Source organism: Diuraphis noxia, unplaced genomic scaffold (genome assembly GCF_037042655.1).
Source record: "Diuraphis noxia isolate RWA-SAM2 unplaced genomic scaffold, SU_Dnox_SAM2 contig0003, whole genome shotgun sequence".
Lineage (NCBI taxonomy): Eukaryota > Metazoa > Arthropoda > Insecta > Hemiptera > Aphididae > Diuraphis > Diuraphis noxia.
The window spans coordinates 73145233-73170335 of record NW_028301713.1 but is presented as its reverse complement, the minus strand read 5'-3'; the positions used below and the strand labels follow the sequence as shown (position 1 = coordinate 73170335).

At 30.9% G+C, this 25103-nt stretch overlaps 1 protein-coding gene across 18 annotated transcripts in view; it reads left to right on the top strand.

The window, feature by feature from the left end:
* The window catches only part of LOC107162361 (uncharacterized), a 114779-nt gene that overhangs the window by 34935 nt on the left and 54741 nt on the right, over positions 1-25103 (top strand). For 8 of the 18 annotated variants that reach the window (XM_015509226.2, XM_015509221.2, XM_015509225.2 and 5 more), the window contains exons 2-5: positions 16292-16353; positions 18370-18405; positions 19282-19317; positions 24274-24309. In XM_015509226.2, coding sequence (XP_015364712.1) covers positions 16292-16353; positions 18370-18405; positions 19282-19317; positions 24274-24309 — 170 coding nt within the window. The remainder of the gene's footprint in view (positions 1-16291; positions 16354-18369; positions 18406-19281; positions 19318-24273; positions 24310-25103) is intronic. The other 10 variants (XM_089223048.1, XM_015509223.2, XM_089223043.1 and 7 more) reach the window with 5 other exon arrangements.

The window sequence follows — 25103 nt, the reverse complement described above, 5'->3', positions numbered from 1 at the left end:
AGTTACTAGAGTTATATTTTTAAAATAACATCTGCCTTCATTTCATTATTCGTATTTTGAATTTATAGTCATTATTGAAAATAATTGTTTTATTTTTTGTTTTCGATATACTTTGTATTATGTAATAATATTTAATCGATTTTAATATTAATTATTTTTCTTTTTTGTCTGGTCACGTTTTTCCTGGTGATTTGGAACCTTCATCGGTAATATAGGTATAACTAGTATTCATAAAAAATGTGATATGTAGTCAATGTAAACATTAATCCAAACGCCTGTATAGAGAGAATAATCGATAATTCATTGAAATAAACATAATAGTGATTTATTTGATTACATTATATCGTTCTGGAGTCAATGTTTTCAACAAAAAGCAACTGTCATAAGGTGTATTGTATTAGTATTACATCAATCGTAATTAATGTTCAGGATGTCCTTAATGTCATCAGAAACATAGTTATGTTGATGTTTTGATATTTTATGTGTACGTCTTTCGATAAGTGGTTCTCGGTTTTGATCTACGTTACACGCTGTATGCCATATCGAATAGATTTTTATCGAATTTTTAAAAAATATAAGAAAACATTACATTCCATAGGCGTATAATATAAATATCGTACACACCGACCATTTCATTTTTCCATCACATCGATCTTAATATCCAAAAAAATATTTCACTAATGGTCTGGTAATGTGGAATTTAAATGACATTTAAAGGTATTTACTACTATCATGGATTACTACTACGAGTAATGCTAAGCTAATAATTTTAATTTTTTTATCTCAGTTTTTCGAGTAATAACTACAAGGTTATATGACTTCTGGGCAAAGCTTACAGTGTAATTTATTCAATAATAATAATAGTGATGGTGGTAATAATAAAAAAGTACTTATATAGGGAAAGTATATTATTTTTTCGTGACCCTCTCTTTTACTTTTCCATTCGGAAGAAGTAGCGGCTGACGTAGTGTAATAACGTACTGCGATGAATATATAACGTCATAATAGATATAGGAAGGAGTGTATGATAATAACAATGGATTCTGAGCGTTTATAATTTTTAATTTTTTAATTTTAATCCTGTTAAAATGTAAAATATGTTAAAACGAAGGCGTTGAAAAATAAAGTAACACACTATAAGAATAAGCTTGTTTTTTTCGTCATTTATAATATAATCCAAAAGAATATTTAAATTATCTGTTGATGGTTATGTGAAATACTGTATAAAAAGTCTTTAAAAACAGATCAGGATAATGCGGACTTGAATAGGGTGTTTAAAAAATAACTAACAAAAATATGTCGGCGGCGCCGGCAACAAATTTTCTCGTACGTCCAACAATATTATAATGTATTCAGTATTTGGCTTTCAGTGTTTATCGAAATATTTGCCAACTTTTTTTAAATAAAGTTTGTGTTTTTCGTCTGTTGTTTTCCAAAAGGCAACAAAAAGTGATCTAGCCCATTAAACAATGTTCCGTAAAAGATATACTTTCTTTATACTTAAAAGGTATATAAGAAGTTTCTTCACTGTAGTGCTTTTATTGTTGTCGGCTTTGTGGAAGTTTATGGCTTCGGAGGATTTAATTTGAATTTCTCCGCTGAAAGTTCTAAGCCACATTGCGTTATTAACGCTTTGATTTATTGTCGAGTTCAGTTTCAACATAATTAATGTTTTTTTGAAATCTTCTAGACAAGACTTTATAATCAAAATTTTATTTTTAGTATCTACTATAGACACTGAAAGAAAATTAAGAGACTCGCGTACAATAGAACCTATTGACAACCGGTGTGTGTGGTTAAAAGTACATTCTTTCTTTTAGAAGAGTGTTTTTTTTTTAATTTCCCCAAGCGTGGCTTTTTTATAATATATGGTGCTTGGTTACAATAGTCGAACACATAAAAAATGGTATTTGTGGTAAATTTCAAAACGCGTATTATAAACATGCATTGACGTAAAAAATGTGAGGTAAACAAAAGAAATTTGAACTTTTACTACAACAATAGATTTTTTTATGAACTTTTGTTCTAATTTGGGCATAAAAATATCATTGAATAAGTGTAAATAATATTTTATGAGTAGAAATATTGAAGTTTAATAAAAACAAATATCATTGTATTCTATAAACGTATTGGTACACTAGTTAACAAATGCATTATATAATTAATGAATTCACTTAATCACTTTGGTAAATATATATATATAGTAATCTAGTTTTGAAGTATGTACTCGTAATTTTAAACCTATAAATATATTTTATTGATTTTACAACAATTTTCGTAGTCTTAGAGTCTACGATTGAAGCAAAAACAAATTGTTTTTGTGCTTCGAAAGTTTAGAATACCTAACCTTTCTCTTTACTGATTGCAACATAGGGCACAGCTATAAATGACAATTTAGAAAATGTTTTTTAAACTTCAGTCGTGCTTAGTGGATTCACACGCGTAATATTTTACTAACTATTTACGAATTTAAAATGTTATTAGTGCGAATAATTTAAATAAATTGAATCACTGTAACACTTAAGTTTGTGGGTATCAACCTATACTACGTAAACGAAACAAACTAATTTTTCCCAAATATCGAATACTCATTAGTTGTATTATCATCCCAACATTGTGAAACCTTCATATTATCCATACCTAAAACGTTAAATCACTTATATCGTTGTAATATTATTTACAGTATATATGGAGGAGATATTTTTTTTCCACGATGAACACTCGTAAATCCGGTCTGTAATTGGTTATTATTATTTAACACGATGGCTGAGGGGTCTCACCGTCCACTCGTCGTCAATCAATTGATGTTGTCTCCTTTATTTCAATTTATTTTTGCAAAACGTATTTTTCCCTCGATTACAAACAGGAAGTGAATACAATTTTGTTTCGAAAAGACGCCCTCTTCCGCTCTTACAGGAAATCATGGAAGTGGCGTAGATATTATAATATCTACATATACGTATTAAATAATAGTAAGAAACAAATATAAAGGTAGGTATTATAAGAACATTATTATTTGAATATATAATAATAATTTATTTAGATCACTATCTTCAAATTGTTGGTTTATATATATATTTGATCGGATTTGTTTGACACAAAAATCCTAAAGTAACGATTACAGTTGGTATAATATATTATAGGCTATAGGCTATACTTATATGACGTTAGCATGCAGTGTGCCATTATCGCGATGATAGTTTATTTATATTAGCTTATTGTTATTGTACTTCATGATTTTAAAAAAACCACAAAATACTATATATTACGCTTTCGATGTTTTTTTTGTTTAATACTTTATTTGAAATTCAACCCCGATACGAAGGGCATGGAGTGACATAAATATTATGTATTTATAAATAATAGGTATATCATAAATCGGTAATCGATACCTTACGCGCGTCAAAGAGCTTGTTAGTCATATGATATACTACTAAGACGCTTAAAGTAACAAAATGTACCTATACTCTACTGTTGTATATTAAATCAATCAGATCTTGGAAATTAATAATGGACACGAATAGCTAAGTAAGTGGTTTCTCATTTCGTACGACTTTCCCTACAAAAATGAATGAGATGGAGCAAAGCTGACACACGCTTATAATATTTATATTATATATTAAAATGTTAAATATATCTATACAGTGATGAATTTTTTAGCATGAACTGGGTATAATCTATATTCTTACCACTCTGGATACCTACCTAAGTTTTCAAATAAATATAATTAAAGTGTCAGTCTGTATGTGTCCGGCCTAATGTTCTAAACGAATAAACCGATATTGACTGGTTTGTAATAGGCAAGTAGAACCCTTTACAAGGAGTGACATACACTATTACTTTTTATTCTGGAAATTAACTCATATAATATAGGTTAGTGTAAATATGCATTTTGTTTTTAAATTACGAAAAATAAATTATTTCTGGTTATACAAGAAAAAAAATATATACCTTGTAAGTATTATTTAATTTGGTTATTTACAGCATTACAGGCAATAAAGTCTCATTAGAAAACTCATAGCATGCTATTTGATGTTTATCCTTAACAAAAAAAAAAAAAAATTCATGAATCATATAAGTAACTATGGCATTGAAAACCGTTTAAAAAATCGGTCATAAAAAAACTTATATCCTGACCAAAAACATATTTATGTTAATATCATTATATTCGTTTAATATTATTTTTCTCTGGCTGAACCATGATGAAATAGTTAGTGTTTTATAAAATATGAGAGGTTAATATTTAGATAGATTTTTTGGAACAGTAAATGTAGGTATATTTATGTTATTGCTTACATTTTCTGTTATTATCAGAATGTATTTTTTAAATAAAAAAAATCCTTATAGGTTTTTTTTTAGATATAACTTGGTTTATGATCAAATATTAATTTTGTATAGATTCGCTATTACGTAAATTCCGTTTATAACTACCCAAACTCTATTAGGACGCGCACGCTAGCTGTACCTTTATATAATATGTACCTCAATAATTATTGTGTGAGATGAATCTTGTTCAAATTTTTAGTTAGTAATACATGTAGCCATGTAGGTATAATAATGTTTTCATCGACGCATAGTCTTCTGTAACTACCGAACATTATTAGTTCCATTTATGCCTTCACCTCCTCACCAATCAGGCTGTTGGATAAATAAATAATAATTACAGAAAGAGTCGTTTCAGGATGTCTGCCATCATCATCATTATTATTATTATCGTCATTATTATTTGTCCTGTCATCCTAATTCGAATGCTATGTGGTAATACATACATGGATTTTATTATAAATTATTATATTTTAGGTCGTTGTGCTCCAGCAGGATATGACTCGTGGGTTCCCAAAATTAAGAAACCGATTTAAAATAAGTATGTCGTACGTGAAATCGAAATAGATTTAAGTAGTCTGACGAAAATAGGAAATAACTTCAATGAAGCCCAATCATTTTTGAACGGAAAATTTCTAATTTGAGATTGATCTCCCTCTCATATACTACAATTAATTCGGAATTAAATGTAATAGTTTGACTTTTTTTAGAAAATAAATAGGTATGTAATAATCCAATATTCATATGATTCTCATGTTAGATATTGCAAAAATAATTTAAAACTATAAAAATAAATAATAATAGAGAGAATATATATGTACTTATTTATTCGATATTAAATCAGTTGGTAGTTTCCTACGTCTCGCCTGTACTAAATCGCGCTTACAACAATTTTGACCTTTTAGATTGTTAATTTGTTTTTTAAAACTTAATATGATGAAAATATTATCGTTCACAATACTTAAATTATTGATTGTATTTACTTTAATTAAAATTTAATCTAATATTGTTATATGATCAAATATTATATTTATAAATACTTTTTTTTATATTGGACGTGTATAGAATTGCAGTACCTACAATCGAAGTAAATAAAATAAAATATTGGAAGATTAGTCTCTCTCTTCATGCCCCACCATATTATTACCTATTTAAAACAACGAAACCGGCCGACTATACGCATAAAAATAATTTAAGTCAATAAATACTTCTATATTATTGCTTATCCGTTTATTATGAATTCAACGTTACGTATATTATACATGAATAGAATTTATTCAAATGTGCTCGAATGAGCATATCAATCCGGATTTTCGGCCTACGTAAACGCCATCGTGACAGTGCTCGACAATCCAAACAATTAACATTTCAATGAAGATAGGTATTTGCACTTGTTTACATCATGGCCATTAGCCGTAGGATTTTTGTCAAATAAAGGTTTTTGTTTCACGCTGGCGTTAATGAGATTCGCCTCCCCTCTCAAAAAAACATGATAATTAATCCTCCAAAAGATATCTTCGAGAAACCGGATGGTGACGTTTTTATTTGGAAATTTATTACACATACCTATATATAATACACCGTTATATATATATCAAGCGTCAACAACACAATAATGTATGCAGGTTCAATAATATGATCATACTCATTAGACATTAATTCAATAAATAAAATGACGAAATCACGTTCCACGCTTTCTTCGTCTACTCGTCTAAATAACTCCAATAACTATCCATATTATGTCTTGTACTTGCACCTCTACATACGAATACCCCTCATCGTATCATAATATAATATAGTAGGTACCTCTCATATTATGCATTACTGGGTTCGTCGGTTTCACTATACATTCTAGTGTTATTAATTATAGTTATTATTTTTCCAATCGCTATACGACGCATGATTGTGCACATCGAATATCAATAATTTATTTAATGTTATGTGTCGATCTTCCCGTTGCAGAAATGCAATATGTGTGTAGTTTTCTGCGTCGTTGACTGCAACTTTTAATTTTACTGTAGTTTATTATACCCACACGGATGTGCTTAAATGCCACGTGACAGCGCGTTTCACATCAGAGCGTTCTTGAATGCAACGATATATACCTGTAATGTATAAACGAGGGAGGTTGCGGGAAACGCCAAGCTTTCACTGAATATACTGTAGTAAGTGGTTAATCGCATCCATCTCGGGTTATAGTTAAGGTTAGGGAAATCTGGAAAGTCACAGTGCTCATCACACGCATACCGATTATTAATTATTCCATTCTGTATGGAAACATTGTAATTGCCGTTATTAATTATTCTCCCCGATCACATCATATATTATAAATTTATAAATAACGTGCCCAATCTTAAAATTATCTATAACGGTTTAATAAAATCTATAATATTATATTGTAGGGTCCACGGGCTGACCCGCTTAAGATTTTATGATATACATATGCGATAAAAAAATTCGTTGCGGATTATTTGAGTTGTTAATAATTGTTTACATAGTGGTTTTATGGGCAAAAACGGAGAAGAAATGAGAAACATTTATCACAGCATCCACTTGAACAGATTAAATATTCTGTACGTCAAAATACAGAAATATTCCAATTTAAAACCGCCTCATCTGTAGTATCCAGAATTGGTATATTGGTATTACTCTTCGAGGAATTGATACATTATTACATTATTTACATTAACGGTTGTGTTAAATTAAAAGTAATTTGCAAGATATATAAATTCGGTTAGATTTGTTATACTTTGTTTATCGTCCTTTTCTACTACTGTTGATTATGTTTAAAAAACATACCTAGTTAAGTATTTATATTATATCTGATTGCATGTTGTCAATAAAAGAAAAATATAAATTTATTATCATTATTTTATTTTTACTCGAGCGATAATCTCGTGGGTACGAGAATAAATTGTGGTTCGTACATAACCTTTCGATCCCTCGATGTTATGTTTGCTAGGTGTCGCATATACTTGGTACCTATATATTTTCCGAGGTTACCAAACGGTGAACTCCTGGAAAATTTCCAACTGATAACAATAACGCATAATAATACGTAGTACCACCTATTATTTGAATATGTTTTATTGTTTGTACCTACACAAATGCACGTTGATTTCTTCTATAAAAATCATCTTTTCGCGGTTTGTGTATACACATAATATTATTTTTATGCGTACTTAAGTATCGTGTGTGTGTACATTATTAACGTTCTAAAAATAAATAAAAATAAAATGCGCTCAGTCATTGTACACCTATTCTATTTTATTGTATGTATTCGGTCTGTTTGTGCGCCGCGCGGTGGGAACTCATCGGTCACAGCTCACAGAACATTGAGATGATGAATAACGATGAATATAATAATAATAATATATATGTATAGTATTACACTCGGACCTCGATCAATTTCGATACCTTATGCCACTGCATACAAATATTTAGCGTGACCTTTTGCTATCCAATGGTACTGCTTCAGACTATATTGTAATACACACATACAATATACATTAAACATCAACAACAAGGGCATATATATAGCAGGTACTAGAATATATGTAATATACAAGGTGTAACAGATAGAATTGACTTTTGGAATAACTTTTGTTCAAATTAATCTTATGTATGATCAATATACATTAAATGATATGATCAATATACATTGATCTACTTGACAATCTCTTTAGATGTTTTCTAAAAAAAATATTATTATACCTACTATAATACATATATTATATGCATAATTTGCACCACCGTTGCCTCTAAATATTTATACATATTAGCTAGATACTGAAAACGATCTGACTAATTTAACATCGGTCGTTTCACCATCAGGAATACTTTGCATATACATATATCTTATATATAAAAAGCACCTATAGACACCGATTTGATGGCGTAAATTCGCGTACCTATAACTTGGTATAAGTATTATATGTAGTATGGGCGTAGTTTGTAATTTGTAAGTATCGCAGTCCTATATTATAATATACGCCTGGCGTCTATATTATGACCATGGCGTATTGGCGTGACGCCCGCAGACGGCGTCACGACGTCGAAGGATTACCCTACCGATCATATTATACGTACACCGTAGACGTCAATATTATAGGTCTATGTATATTATTTTATTTTATACCTGTAACAATGACTCATAACATCACTTTAGCCATATTAAACGTGGAAAGGTACGAAAAAAATTATTATATGATGTATAGTTATGCAAAACTAAAATTTTATTGATAATTAGCTAGGTTGATTAATATTTATTACATTATAATTATTTTATTTAGGTGGTTGAGTCACTACTATTTTTACTTAAATTAAATATTTCATTTATATTTTATCGACATTAAAAATAATGTACCGAATGAATATATAGGGTATTCTACATTTTACGTGTTAGTAGATTTCAGCATAGCATATATATCAGGTTTTGCATAACATTTGGAACACTGCATAATATCGGATTATGATTTCAATTTAAATGGTTTCTGCAGTGTAGTGTGTTTTATTCACAGGTATAATTTCTATGCTTCAGTACAAATTATTATTATTAAATATAACGTAAATCAATTGCGGTACAGTATATGCATAAATAAACACATATAAGCCATTCCTGCGATGTGTGTGTGTTCTCAATCCTTATTGATTTCAGTGAAAAATGCTGTCATATTATTTTACAGGAATACTACTATGCTTACAAAGACACACGATTCGTGAATTTGGAATTTTCTTACCAACTATCAGTTATTACATGACATAATAAGGCGTATTTCTACTGTAATCGGCATTTTCGATTAGATTACCACTATACAAAGCATATTATTATAAACATATTTTTAATTACTTATTTTTTTACTTTTTAGTCAGAAAATATGTGTTTTCAAACCAAAATATACGTATAGAAAGTGGTGTATATATAAGGTTCAATAAATACTATAATACGCATAAACGCATCTGGATATAATAATATGATTTAAGCGTATATATAGAATTCTACCTACGTTATAATATAATGATTGGCCCCGCGGTTAACAGACGCCGGGCTTTTCAGCTAACGAACCATATCTGTGGCAATTATAATCCGGCCGTAGGTGTGAGAGACAGAGATAGAGAGATATACGTGACCATTGCAAAGGTCTGACCCTGCACCGGTGTGAGAGTGAGAGTACGGATTGGCGACATCGCGAAGGAGAATATCGTGTAGGTATATATATATATATATATTATATATCTGCAGCCGGGGTAAAATCTCACTAATGAACGAACGTCTGGTATGAATTAGAGGAACACGATCTGGAAAAGTAGTGTTCGTGCGTATATAAACTTCCCGAGAAGACTTAAATATAATTCGCACAGATAGAGAGAGACAGAAACAGATAAATATAGAGGAAGATAAAAGAGGGGCGAGGGGAAGGATGTGGAAAAGGAAACACGTCATCACTGCTGCAGCGGTAGCGTGAAGTTTCGAGGGTTTTATACACGTATTGTATATATACATTATAATATATATACATACACACACACACACACATATACGTTTGTATAATCATTTGTGCGTGCCCGAACACGTGCATGTATGTGTTTTCGAGGTTTTCAAAAGTGTTTCGAGGCTCGTCACGTTTTGTCAAAAACGAGTCTCCCGCTGGCTATATGATAATATTCAGTATAGGAAACGACGACGACGATGACATCTCGCGGGGGTGAGGTTAAACGTTTTTTGCCTGTGCATATTTCGGGGCACACATTGCATATACACAAATATACATGTATACCGTTTATCGAATCATCATATATAGTAACTCGTGAGTGAGGGGGTATTTCTATTCGCGGAACTTTACGTCGATGGAGGAGACGGGAAATTTAATCCGATTTATTGCCGGACAAACTATATAGTACATATTTATATATAAAAAACGAGTGGAGGGGTTGTACAATAACAGAAGTCAGCGAAATAGAAAATAACGCCCAAACTGACTTTAATAATAAAATAACAGGAAAAAAAAACAGCGAGAGAGAAAACAAACACTGCGGATTTGTCGTGTGTTTTTTTCGTTGATGTTCGATAGAGTCTGAGAGGAATCGGTCCTACGGATATAGGACGGGCTTTTCACGCGGAAAGGAGTTTTAGTTTTTAGTTTTTAGTTTTTATGTTCATCCGGGGAGGAATTCCGTTGATCCAGACATTTGATGGGCCGTGAGTTCTACTGTGAGCAATTGATCGGGGGGGGGGGGGGGTTCAATCGAAAACGGATATAATGTATATATAGCAAGGATGGCTGTTCGAACAGGGAGACGACGACCCGGTCTGATATATTTTATATAATATATTACAGCTGTATAGTTGTACGCGTATAATACGTATATGCAATGTATATTCTATAGGTGGTGTCGTTGTGGAGTGCAGGTTATGCGTCTCGTGTTTTATTTTATTCCTCCCATCACTGTGTGCTGCTCGCGTACAACATATTATATACGTATGTGTATATTGCTCCGTTCGAAATTGATGGCGAAACGTCGAGCGGCGAGAGTGTAATAATACAAGTCAGTCGTATTATACACCAATACACCACGCGTTCAGAAATAGTTTTTCCCTTTTTTTTCTTCTCTTGACGCTCTACACTCTCGCATATGAATACATTTAATGACATAATACGACGCGGGTAATATATAAGTAGTCGTATTATATAGTCTTTCGACGTGTAACGCGCAGTTGCAGGCTGCTGTAGCGTAGTAATGATATTTTAATAACTACAAAATATGGATCACCGTGTATCATTTTTATTTTATAGAAATACATGTATATGTATTTATAAATATTTAAAAAAAATAATAAGGACTCATAATATACTTAGTTATGCTTAATTATGCAATAATTGTGATACAGGTGATTATTACAATTTTGGATATTACAAATATTATTAGATTATTTACTATCCGGGGAATCGATGACAACTTGTTCGTGGGCCGCATCTGTCACTTGGGCTGTAGTTTGGAAATCCGTGTCGTGTACACTGTGTACAGTAGGTTGTAGGTATCGTGTTGTATGATGGGAAAATCGTGAAAAGACGAACAACTGATTGCGATGGTGGTTCATATTATGATGATATTATTGTGTATTATATATAATCGTGATCTAAATATTTCGTTTAGCGGCGTTCGCTTAGGTTGCCCCTTATAATATGCATTCATATCTGTTTTGATAGATATATTGACGAGAATCGATATTTTTGATGTATCTACCTACTGTTATAATTTATGGGTTTTGCGATGTTATTTTAATTATAATATGTACCTATACAATTTTTACCTTGGGCGAAAACCACATGCTTTATGGCCTACGAGATGACATCATTATTATAAATTATTGTAATTCGTATTATTTATATTTAAATTAATCTCTTTTTCAGCTATTAATCAATTTGAAAAATTATAAATAAAATAATAGTTGTATCTACTTAAAAATATTAAACTGTTTTATCTCGTAACATTTTACTCAAAATATCACGAACTGTGTTTCATAAAAGTTTGAATTTAATTTATTTAGGTTTTATTACACATTTATTACCAATAATTAGATTTTAAATTCATCAGAAATTTTTCCAGTTTTCAATCTGTGCTTAGCTTTATTTGTTTGAAAATAATTTTATAAATTAGTAATATTACCAATAATAAATACTATGTTAGGTATACCTATAATATGTTGGAAGCTTGTCAACAGCAGGCTTTGTTTAGTTGACATGTGGACTATCATATATTACGGACAAAGTATAAAATTGGGAATTTTATATAATTACCGGGAAACGTATAAAACGCCTAATGAAAGCAAATGAATACATTTACAAATAATATTCCTACACAAGGTCTGGATAATATGTTAAATATGAAATTATATTTCGAGTTGTATTTAAAGGCAATTACAGCCGACTAAAGGAAAATATAGTTTTATTAGCGGTGTTCATATTATATTTAACTATAAGAGTTACATTAAAAAAATGATTTTACACTTTATTTAAGGTTTTTAATTTTAGCACAACTCATCAACATATAATTTATTTACATTAATACTTATAAAGTAAATTTCACATCAGTCTATAGTAATTGCTTAGCCAATACAAAAAATATTATTTATTCTGCTCAAAAATGCCCGAGCAATGTATATATTCTAATGCCTGAATTTTCTACATTCTCCGTAACTTATAATACATTGTAATATTGTATTATAGTGTATACGAATAAAAATATAATTATGGAGCTGATGTAATAGTCACACGACTAAATGGGATGAACATAATAATGCTCACGAAGACTTTAATACGCCCACGATAACTCGAAAATATGCTTATTTTACGGTCACATCTTCCCCGCCCACCCGGTTTTAATATTATATTTTACCTTCATCTTGAGTCCGTGTATTATTTTCTTTTTCGAAAATTCGTTATTTATATTTACTTTTACTGCCCGAACAATATAATATTGTACAAGGGGGACGCGGACAAAAACATCATACATAGGTATATAAGAGCTATAAATTCAATGCAAAGACCCTTGTTTGCGTCTGTTTACTCTTAACAGCGGCGCGGCGCGAGCTCGTATTATACGAACAACTCAATTATATCGTATTTTGTACCTTTTTATTCTTTTCTCTCCAGTGTGACAATTTATATTATACAATATTATGTATTTTTTTTCTTACCCCTTTTGGCGGTTGCTGCATCACTGGTGTAAAATAAATCAACTTTTCGTAAAGCTCAGGTAATGTCCCCTTTCACGGTTTCCTATGTTTATACATACATAATGCATAACGCGCGCAGTAATACGCATATTGACCTTAGCGAGGCGTAAAAAAAAATCCTATTTCACATCATTTTCAGTTTCCACCCCTCTTATCGCTCACCGTGACTAATGTTAAACGATTGTGATAGACGTGCATGCTGCAGAGGTCTCCCCACAGAGATTGTGGCTACGATAACGCCGGTGTAGGTACACATTGTATCGAGATTAGTGGTGAGCATATGACTACGTGGTGGAATAGCCTGGATCAGTCGTCAGCAAGGTCGAATTACCTACGACCGCCCCAAACCTTGTGTTTTTATACGCCGCTGGATAAAAAAGATCCCTTAAACGAGAAAATGTCTGTAATTCTTATTTTTTTTTTTATGAAAGATTACTTTTCAAGTCGTCTATCAACAAAATAACTGCGTCTGTAAGTAATTTCATTTATTGACCGAGGAACATTCTTTCGTATAAAAAAAAAAAACGCTTTGTCTTTGAAACATTCTTATCTATAGACGTATGTACTGTATATAGTATACGTATACTATAAAGTATGTACTGTGGCGTTTTCCCATTTTTCCACGTTATTGAAATAACTTTATGTGGAGTTATCCACTTGGTGTACAAAATATTGGAACCCAATGTATCGAAATCATGTAGATAACTTACTATAATATATTTAATATTTATATACTATAGGGTAAAAGAATATATTAATTTTCTAACGGACCAGCTGCAGAATGAGAGAATATAATGCTGTTATTATTTGCCTAAAATCGATGGAAAATCTGGTACCCTCGAGCACTTTGGTTGTTCATTAAAATGTGCTTTCGATTATGCGCCAACAACACGGTGCTATGGGGTGGTATTTCTAGCGAAGAGTTTAAATTGCTTTTGTATATATATACATATTATATATTCTCCACCCGCTCCCAAACGAGTTAATCGCATATCCCTACTCAGTACTCTACTCCGATCGTTTAACAGTCCCAATTTAAAAGCCCCGAGGGTAACGGCAGTTTATACACATATACCACAACTACGCACGGTGCCTTTTCATCTATAATATAACCTTTACGCCGAATATGTGATGTTTAGAGAAAACGGTCTTAATGCCAAAAACACCTAAGATAAACTAAAACTCTATGGAAATGTGTTCCGTCATAAACGGAAATGCTTTTAGTAAAACACATGTTGACCATGTACATATCTATCTATATTGAGTGCTTATATAACATATACATGTCATAACGGTTTGACTACAACAAAATGCATTAGCGAGCTAGTAAGATGACTTCTCTCTCTACATAATATATACTACACGCACGGCGGTCAATTCACTGTATAATGACAGGTAAACATCTGGAACGTGATCGACTAGATCTATGACCATATCAAGGGTTAAATGTGTGAATACATACATACATAATAATAATATATGTTCATGGCATTATACGTATTATACACTGCACATGTATTTATTATATGTTGTATACCATGTAGGCATATAAATTATACATAATAGGTATATAATAATATAATATTATTGTGTATACTTAATACTTATGTTTTTTTATTATTAAAAGGATCTTTAAACTTTTGACCGCCCGGCGCGAGCATACATCACAATATCATACAGACGTGTATAATACCTGTCTAATGTAATATTTTTGTTTCTACACTGTGGTTACTACAGGTACATCAGAACTATCGGCGATATATCGTAAATCTAGAAATTTCAACTTTGAAAACGATTGTATTATAATATAATATTATAATACTTGAATGTTATAATGTAATACATACATACGTATATTGAAATACGAAGAATACGAGGTTATTATCTTATCACGATTCAGCCAGACCATAATATTTTAAAAATAAAAAGAGTTTATATGTACATTTCTGAATTTTAAGAACATATGTACTGATAGTTCTTACAAGGGGATGTCAAATAATATGTTATTAAACTCGAAAAAATTATTTTAAGATATTTTTTAATCCTGGATATTTCAGTCTAGTTCTTGTTTTTATAATTATTATTAATCTGTGTTAGTATTTATTAGTAGGTAGGTAGGTATATACCTAGTGTTGGTTCCATGAAATTTCTGTTAATTGTTTGAATAGAATAAATCGTGTGTATTCTGGAGAAACGTGTTGTGCATGGTGTATACGTATATTATGGTAGATTGTATAATATATGCATACCACATTGTTTAATAGGCACGGGAAATCGTTTCACAATTCAAAAATACGACAGTCCCGAGGCTAACGTACTCGGACGCGCAACAATATCGACGGTTTCCGGTCGGTGCGTAGTAATCTATTTTATTTTTTCATAAACAGACGGTGTTTATAACATTCGGGGATGACAAATTATCCGGCGAGAGAAAAAAAGACAGCAGGAGTAGGCGCGCAAAAAAAATTTATAATCGGTTAAACTTTTTTGCTGCACCCTCGTCACCGGAGATTCTTCTTCACCAAAACGAATCGCATGCTCACGTGAATTTTGTATATATATATATATATATATATATATATACATACATACATGTACAAGAGATAGAGCGAAGACGTAGTTTAATGGTCCTTTGTTCGTTTTGGGTGGGTAGGAGCAGGAGCAGGAGGAGACTGAGATGTGACTGTTAATGTCGGGTGTCATTGATCATTTGCTACCGACTCCTCCTATATGCATATAAATAAATATATATATATATATATTCAGATTACCATATATTTACCATTCATCACTGCAGAGCGACGGACGTCGTCGACGGAGGACCACTATAGCACGTCACCCCCGGCGCAATTTTTTCCCCACCACACCTTTCTCGCATCACTATCCGGTCGTCCGTCGGTGGTATCCAGGCAATCCGGAGACCTCGCGGTAGCAATAATGCTATGCAATATTTCTATATTATTGTAGGTATACATCATTCTCGACTATTGCTATGAATTCTAATGTCCTGCGGTAGTTTGCCGACTGAGGTCCGCGTGGTTATTGAAACGAGATCACATAATAATAATAATTATAATAATATAATGTATTTTGTCGTGTACATAAAATCATATACCATAAACACTGACTGGGTAATACCAATTGACCCATCGTGTTAGATAATAATAATAATTAATGATAATATTATTATTTGTATAATATCATAATAATCGGTTATTAAACGCGTTTCAGGGCCTCCCGGCAAACGGGGCAAACGAGGGAAGAAAGGCGACACCGGTGATCCTGGACCAGCGGTGAGTGATACACGAAAAACTTCAACCGAAACGACCCAAACAACGGCCTTAATATTTCAATAAAATATCATTTTATAAAATATTGCACCGAAACCGAGAACCCATACCGGGTTTCGTTTCGAACGGAGGAAATTGATTATAACAGCCGGATAACCGTGACGCCGATTTCGGGTTGCAGTTACACATTATTTAGGGATCCGCGGTCCGGAACGATCGGTGCGCACGTTGTCGTAAAAATAGTGCTACGACGCCGCCGCCATCGAGTGGCATCGTGCCACTGATGGGATTTTAAGCCGCCGAGTTAATGGCTTATAAAATATAAACACATATCAAACAATGCAATAATGTTTAATTTTAATCACCCGGAGACCAAATTATCTTTAGGTTTTTTTTTTGTCTAAAAATTTTAACCCGCGATATAGTTAATGTGTTGGAAATTATTATTGTAATTATCACACGATAGAAGAGGTAGTTGTGTAAACATTATGTACCTACCTGCGTACAGCATAATAATATGATATATGAGTCAGCACAAACTACCATGTAATACATTTCACATCCACTACGCGTGTTACTGTAATATTTATATATATATATACGAGTGCGTTTGATTGGCCTTATCGAGTAAAAAGCAGTTAGTAAAGAAGATTACTATTTCGGGCCATTATAATGAATAAAATATAATGCTTCACTGCTTTAGGCGGTTTTTTCAAATTCTTCGGTTAAATAATGTCGATATTTTGTATAATTGTTCTACGTATAGTTCGGATTACGGAGGACTACATCAATTATCAAACAATGTATTTATTATATACATACTTCCATTGTGCGTGCGTTTTATAAAAAATTTTCCTGCACAATGTCGTGATTCTCGAAATGAATAAACAATTTCAAACGTTATTGTGCATAAATTAATTTAATGTAAAATTCAAATGCCAAGAAAAATATTATACCAATATTACTGTTGCATTTTTCTTTTTATCGTGTCACTGTGTTTAACGGCATCACCTATAAATCATGATGTACTATACTATCCTCACTAATGATTAAAATAATAATTGTGATTTTTTCATTAAGTAAATAATTGCATTAATATTTTTAATCATGGCAACTTTTTAAAGACAATTATAATTTAAAAGGTTTTTGGAATTCTTTTATATGTTTAATATTTTGTATTTGGTAATCGTGAGTTATACTCGTCAACATAAATTTCAAGTTAAACCAACATTAATATTTATAGTATTTATAGTGTTATTATTTTCAAATGCGTTCTGTTCTGACATCATCTTCGAAAATAATTCGCTAAACATATAAATTAATTTAATTTTCTCTAACTTTACACTCTGCTATATCCAAACTATTTATAACTATGTAATAATATATTATTATATTGTTAACAAAATTATGTTTGTGACACCAAGCTTGATAGTGATTAGTATGTCAGATCATGCTGTATGCTTGTATAATGTCTCATTTCGATAAATAATGTGCACAAATAAATCTTTGTAAATGTATGCATTTTGGATTCAAAACATTTTTCAGGCATTTTTATTTCTTACTTATATGATTTCCATATACATTTTATTCACGTGACACTGAAGTTGCGAACAAAATGTAGCTTCACGCCTTCACATTACGGTGTAATAGAAACTTCGAAAAATCAAAAAATCAAAACATAGATGAAGAAATAGGGAAAGAAAAATAAGAATTAAAAAAAGAGAGAGGGAGAAATAGTGATAATTAGAATATAACTTAAAAATAACCAAGTTGTTGTCTTACAATTTTTCAAGATATCTAAGGTATATCATGGTCTCCATAATAATAACAATAATAATATTTAAATAAGGTTTTAAAAGATTATACTGTAACCATACCGAAATTGGTTCTGCTGTTAAAAACAATTTCCACTGTTTTAATAATACATTTTTTTATTTATATTATTATTGTCGTTGTTTTTGTTGTTTACAACTTATTATACTACATGAAAAGCAACATCGAAATATATGTATTTTACAGGGCCCGGCAGGTCCGCCTGGGAAAAATGGTTTTCCGGTATTTATTCACATCATATTATTATATTCCAAATATTTTTATATATTATTATTACTAACAATTTTATTTTATCATATACCTATTACAAATTATAATATTATTGTATATATTTTTATACAATTATTAATATTGTTTGTTTTGGCACACATAATTTACTATCACGCTCAAACGACAATCATGCTTGTCAACACGACTATTTTTTCTTTCATTTTTTTTTTTTTTGGGCCAACATTTTTAAACACACACACATAAACACACTCCCTCACACATTCACAGCTCGTACGCACGCAACCACAAAAAAACCATACATATAAACAGCTTTTAACTTATATTTTATTTTCATATATATATATATATCAATTTGATATATATCTTTTTGGCAAAGTCTATTTTTTTCGTAGATAATCCGTTCATTATTTTCGACTCTTGCACTCGGTTCATTCTATCACTACTTAGCACCAATTTTTGACAGGTTCGCCATGTTCGCATGTATTGTAATTTAATACAATTAATAGAATGCACACAATTCCTATATATTACATAATAATATTATGTTTATTATAGAGCGGACCTCTACGAGATTTCCAGTTTCCCAGTGTTTGTTAACAATATACATATAACATGATATTATAATAATATATGAAAAACGGAAGACGCGCCTTTTCTCTCTCTCTTTAATATTATTCTGTTGTTATTTGTCAAGTACAATGGTTAGGTTTGGAAGGTTGCGAAGAGCTGTTAAACAATTTGAATTTACCCGCTCCATACCCGTCAGATTGATTTTATCATAATAATATACAGTATATTATTCGGTTTTATATATATTGTTTTATTTGTTATTTTTTGTTGTTATGTTTTATTATTTTCCTATTATAGGGCCCGAAAGGAATGAGAGGGATCAGAGGCTCGACGGTAAGATAACCGCCTCCTAATGAGAGTTTATCTTGTAAAATATTTTGCGCCATATCTAACAATATTAATACGCGTCTTCGCTCTGTTAACTTAATTATTGATAATAATACATTTATATACTTATATCTAAAATTGGTGTTGGTTAACTATTTTAATAACATTAGCGATAATTTATACAATTATTAATCTACACAGGTCAGCTTTTAAAGAAGATTTCATATGGCAATTTTAATTAATTTTTTGAAAAATTAAAATTTTTATTTTCCATGCTATTCATAAGAAATTATTATAAATAATCCACTATTCCTAACTTTCAGTTGTTACACAGTTTTATAAAATTTATATAAAAATAGTGAGTAGGTTAGAGGTAACCTATACTCAAGAAAGAGAATTAAAACCTTAGATAAGAAATCACATATTTACCATATAGAAGAAAACTCTGATAGTGCAATATGTTTTTTTTATCATTAATGCGAAAAAACTAAATTGAATTCAAAAACATAAAAAACAGATTTAAAAAATATAATATATTGTTTTTTACTACCATTAAAGTCGAAAAACAAAACAGTATTGCACAGTAAAATTGTTGTTTTTTTATAAAAAAAATTTGGCCCGAAGTTTATATGAAACGAATTTTAACAAACAATTTGTAGATTCCGTTGTGCTGTTAATGAATCTATGATTTCAATACAATTTATTTTGCAAACTCTATATTATATTAATCTGTGGTGAACTGCAAAAAATACGGCGTATCGATTGTATCTTTGTGACGTTGGTGACCTAACCTATTCGTGGTCAAGTCATAAAATATGTAAACCTTTACCTACCTACGCAAACTTATCATTTCCAAAATTATTTACTTTATTTTAAGTGCGTGCATTTGTAATGGAAAGTTATAATATAATTATTACTATTTTATACAATGAACTCAAAATTCAGTCCGCGAGCGAGGGATTATTCAGAGACATAAGTAGCGTATATAAAGCTCGAGTATTATTGAAGGTGGGGCTTATTAAAATGTTACTCTTAGACGTCTTGAATATTAATCAACACCTTTAAATTTTATTTAACTGTTGAGTAATTATAATGTTAAATATTTATTTTCATATTATGTCATTTTATATTTGTTAATTTTATAATATGTTTTTTTTAAAATGATATTAAGTATCGGAAAATGTTACCATTAAAATTTCGAGGTTAAATGTCCTAACCCCATCACCTCCACCATCAAATTGACCACTGTTATATACAAATATAGACATATAGTACTATCATCCACCTCGCTAAACTCGCCGTGTTATACCTACTTACAACTTACTGCGTGCATACGATTTAAATATATATTATGCTATTAAAACATTTTTGAAGAGTTTCAATTTTTTTTTGCTTTGTTAGCATGAACTTTAATTTTTAAACTATAAAATATGTGGTTTCTTACTAACGGAGATATGTGACGTACATGAGGAAAATTACGAAAATATGTTTCCGATCTTTAGCTATCGTCACGACGGCGGCAGAAAATAATACACAACGAAATATTTTGAAAAGAAGACTTTCCGGTTTCGATTAAATGTTCATTCATTCCGTAGGTAATAATATAAAGTGTTTACTGCTTTGGACAGCCCGGAGAAAAAAATTAGAAATCTATAAAGAGCATGTCGTAACCGAAACACTGTTCAAACGAATACATATTTTACTACCTAGGTATTTAATTTTACTGTGGATTTCAATAATTATTTCGATGTTATTTAAATATTGACAGCGTTTAATAGTGCTGTATAAATATTGCTTTTAATTAAATACGTCATGATAATTGATTTTAATTTAATTTTCGATCATCGTGTGGTTTGTCGCTTCTCATTCGATTTAAATTCATTTCTTAGACGTATTATCCAAAAGCCAACCGTGTCGTAATTGTTGCGAAAAAGGTTTCGATTATTGTTATTTCGTATTACGTTTATCATAATATTATAATTACAATAATAATTATATTATATTATAAAATACATTTTTACGAATTGTTGCGAATCTATAATATTATACCGCATAGACGCATAGTAGCACTTTTAACGATCAGTTCGTGTTGGAACATCGCGTGTGATGGCTATTATATAATAGGTGTATGTATATTTTATTATTTTATCGTTGGTCGAGTCGAGCGATAAACGTCTGGTGTGGTCTGTAATCCACATAATAATATTATAATATATATACAGTTTTGAAACCCCTTTGCTCAAATAGTTTACTGTCAAACCAATTATAAGTGGAAATGATACTAAACAACAACAAAAAACGGGATCTGAACAGATTTATTCAAGATTTGCATCGTATTACACTTTTCCGTCAACTACCTTCTTCACATACTTCAATATTTAAACATGGTTTTTAATAACGAGACCATTGAATAAATAATTATTAAATAATAAATAAATAATAATTATTAATAGGCTAATAACCTAAGCTGTTGAAGCCTTTTCATTAATTAAAAAAAAAAAAAAAAAAAAATTAGATATTATTTTCAGATACCAATGAACTAATTTATATGATTTAAAAACTAAAAAAATACACTTTGTGTCTTTGTTATCCTATTCAGATTTTTTTAAGAAATATTAAACATAAATTATTATATTTTTTACTATACCATAAATATTATTAAATAAAGACTATTAAATATGTTTTGAATAATTGTGAATAAGGAAATGTAGAACGACTTTGTTAAGACTGATATTGTTGAAATTTTGTCGATGCACAAGACATTTATTGATTGATTATAGATGTTATAAATCACACGAGACACCACCACAGCTGGATAAAGTATAAAGGTATGATTTAGAGGCATTTGAGACTAAATTTTAATGAATAATTAGGTAACAGATTATGGCTGGTTTATTATGCAGGTATAACGTGTATCACAAGTCACAAAAAATTAATTGGAAATGTATTTTTTATAATAGAGACATATAGCTGATGGGTACCGTCATTTTGGAAGATTTTCTCACTCAAGCTTCCAAAGTTTACGGGTGAATTGACGTGTTCATTACATTCATTTCTCTCCCCCTAAATATATTAAATTTCAAGATACACCGCCTTGCATCAATATTATAAGAACCTATCTTATTTGGTTTTCGCACATGCATCGTTTCCGATGAAATTGTGGTCGTGGACAATCTTAATTGCTGTACACGTAAATCGGTGAGGAAGACTGCTCATTCTATTGTTTGGCCATAGGAATTATGGTGGGTCAAGGGTGGATGAGGAGGAGGCATGGCTATCGTATACCCGTGGCGTCGATCTGAGAGGGAGAGGGATAACAATATTATACTGCAGGGTTTGACCAGGGGGAGGGGACGTGATGAGTTTATAGAACCGAAGGATTTAAGAAATTTTTTCCAAACAAATTCACAACTGCGCGTATATTATTTGTGCTTAATACGCCACAGCTGCAGAATTGACATTAGACCATTATAATATTTTACACACCATATTTTGGGTGTATAATAAGAATACGCGTTTTCGTTACGAGCACAGTTGTGCATACAGGCCACAAAGTAAATGACTTGATGCAGGAAATAACATTATATATTATATAATAATGGCTAGTAAGATCATATAAACGAGACGTCTCACAGCGTATTTACGACGAGCCGTATTATAATTTATTATCAACGTTGGTGAGCACAGTGTACAACAGTGGTAGTCGATTCGGTGTTTTTATTCCGTTTATTATTTAAAATTGTTTGGTTTTTTTTTCCGTCGACCGTAGATACATTTTATTCGACTGGCACGCGCGTCGTGCATGGGCGTAACAGCGAACGATATAATATTATAATTCGTGCTATTCCAGCAGCAGCGTACGTGTGGTGCAGCAGCTTTGCTGTACCTATATATTCCTACACTGCGGATAGTCCAGACACTTGCGAATAAAATACGCGCGTATAAAAATAAAATATACATTATACAGGGTAATTCTTATATCGTGAACCAAGTAGAATAACCGTCTTACGAAATGTAAAGGATTTATTACTTTTAACATTGATTATAGAAATATAATCAATGCTTTTAAGAACACGCCGTTTTTTTCCCGAAGTAATATTAACTGTTCTATTGAGATTAAAATAGATTTTTTTCCCTACAAATTCTTAGTTTCCTAAGATACTCGTATTGCTCGATTTTTGATCAAATAATCGCTCTGTATATCTCACGAGTCTTAAACTATGTAGGTACTATACAGCGGCTCGCGCGTGGGTTTCTCGCACGCAGCAATGAGCTGATAACGATGTTTTCGTACACGACGTATAATCCTGTACGATATAATTTATATTATAGGTATATATGCGACAAGAAACGCACCTCCCCACGCTAACCGTATAGGCCATTGCATTCGTATAAACGTGTTATACTTATACGCGTGATCAAAACCTCATAATATTATAATATCTCGATCGTCGTATCATAAACACACAGACACACACACACACACCCTAGCTAACTCGTGCATGAGCTTAATGTCCGATTAACCGCATGTGGATCCGACTCTCGGGCCTTTGGCGTTTGTCATACGCTCGACGTGTATAAACTTTAAGTATAACATTATTACAATAACAAGGGCGTATATCGTATATTATATTATAGTGTGTATTATTATTATGACTATTGCATACGATTGCGCCGTTGTATTTGCGTACACTGCACCGCGAGTCGTATGCATGCATCCATAAGATATTGTGCACGCGTATATTATATAAACGCCTTATTATTATAGTGATAATACATTATTATAATTTATTATTTTGATGTTATACATGCGTAACGATTTTTTCACTACATCGTCTTTATCAATGTCATATATCATTATTATTATTGTTTTGAGCAAAAAAGTTATAACGTATTGTAAATCAAGTACTTAATAATTTTATTAACTTGTCTTTTTTGTTTGTTTGTTACGCATTTTAATAGGGACCAATTGGACTGGACGGACCGAAAGGCGACGTCGTAAGTAATTTATCATTAAGCAATTTTTTTTTTTTTTTTATTATTACTTTAAAGCCTCAACAACTAAGGTTATTAGCTTACATATTTTAAAATATTACTTATATATATAGGTACAATTTACAATACATTTTACAATATTACAATAAAATTATTCTTGGTAGGTATGTGTAATTAAAGTAGGGGAATATCTAGGAAAACATATGAAATTATATGAGGTTATAAAGTTTGGTTATTTTTAGGAAAGTTAGAATTAAGCAATTTATATTTACAATAAACACGTTATACGTACATATTATAATATACCATACATACATAATGTAGAATAACCCATTTTACCCTATTTTTTTTATTTTATTGCTGCAGATCACAGCAGGGATAAATATTATCGTGACTAGTTAACAGCTGGTTAAAAATTATGAAGTATTACATATCTGCGGGATGGTAGACAGGTATTAGGTAGTCCAACGGATTTATTAGTGTTATAGTTATACATATAGGTGCTATTATTGACGACAAATACGACTATTCTCTAATATAATATAGTTTTTTTTTACCTTGTTGGTTTGATTATGGTTTTATTTTCATTTTATAACGGGACGAAAATTATTGTTCTAAAACAAAATTCGGTTCATTATAGCTGCAGCTGAATATTCTTGCTACAATATTCATTTGGGAAAATTACCTGCATGTTTTATGTTAAAAATAGGTGAATACGTAGGTAATTTGTGTGAATCGATAATACGTATAATTTTTTTGATACAATTTGTATAACTCATATAATTATATATTACGAC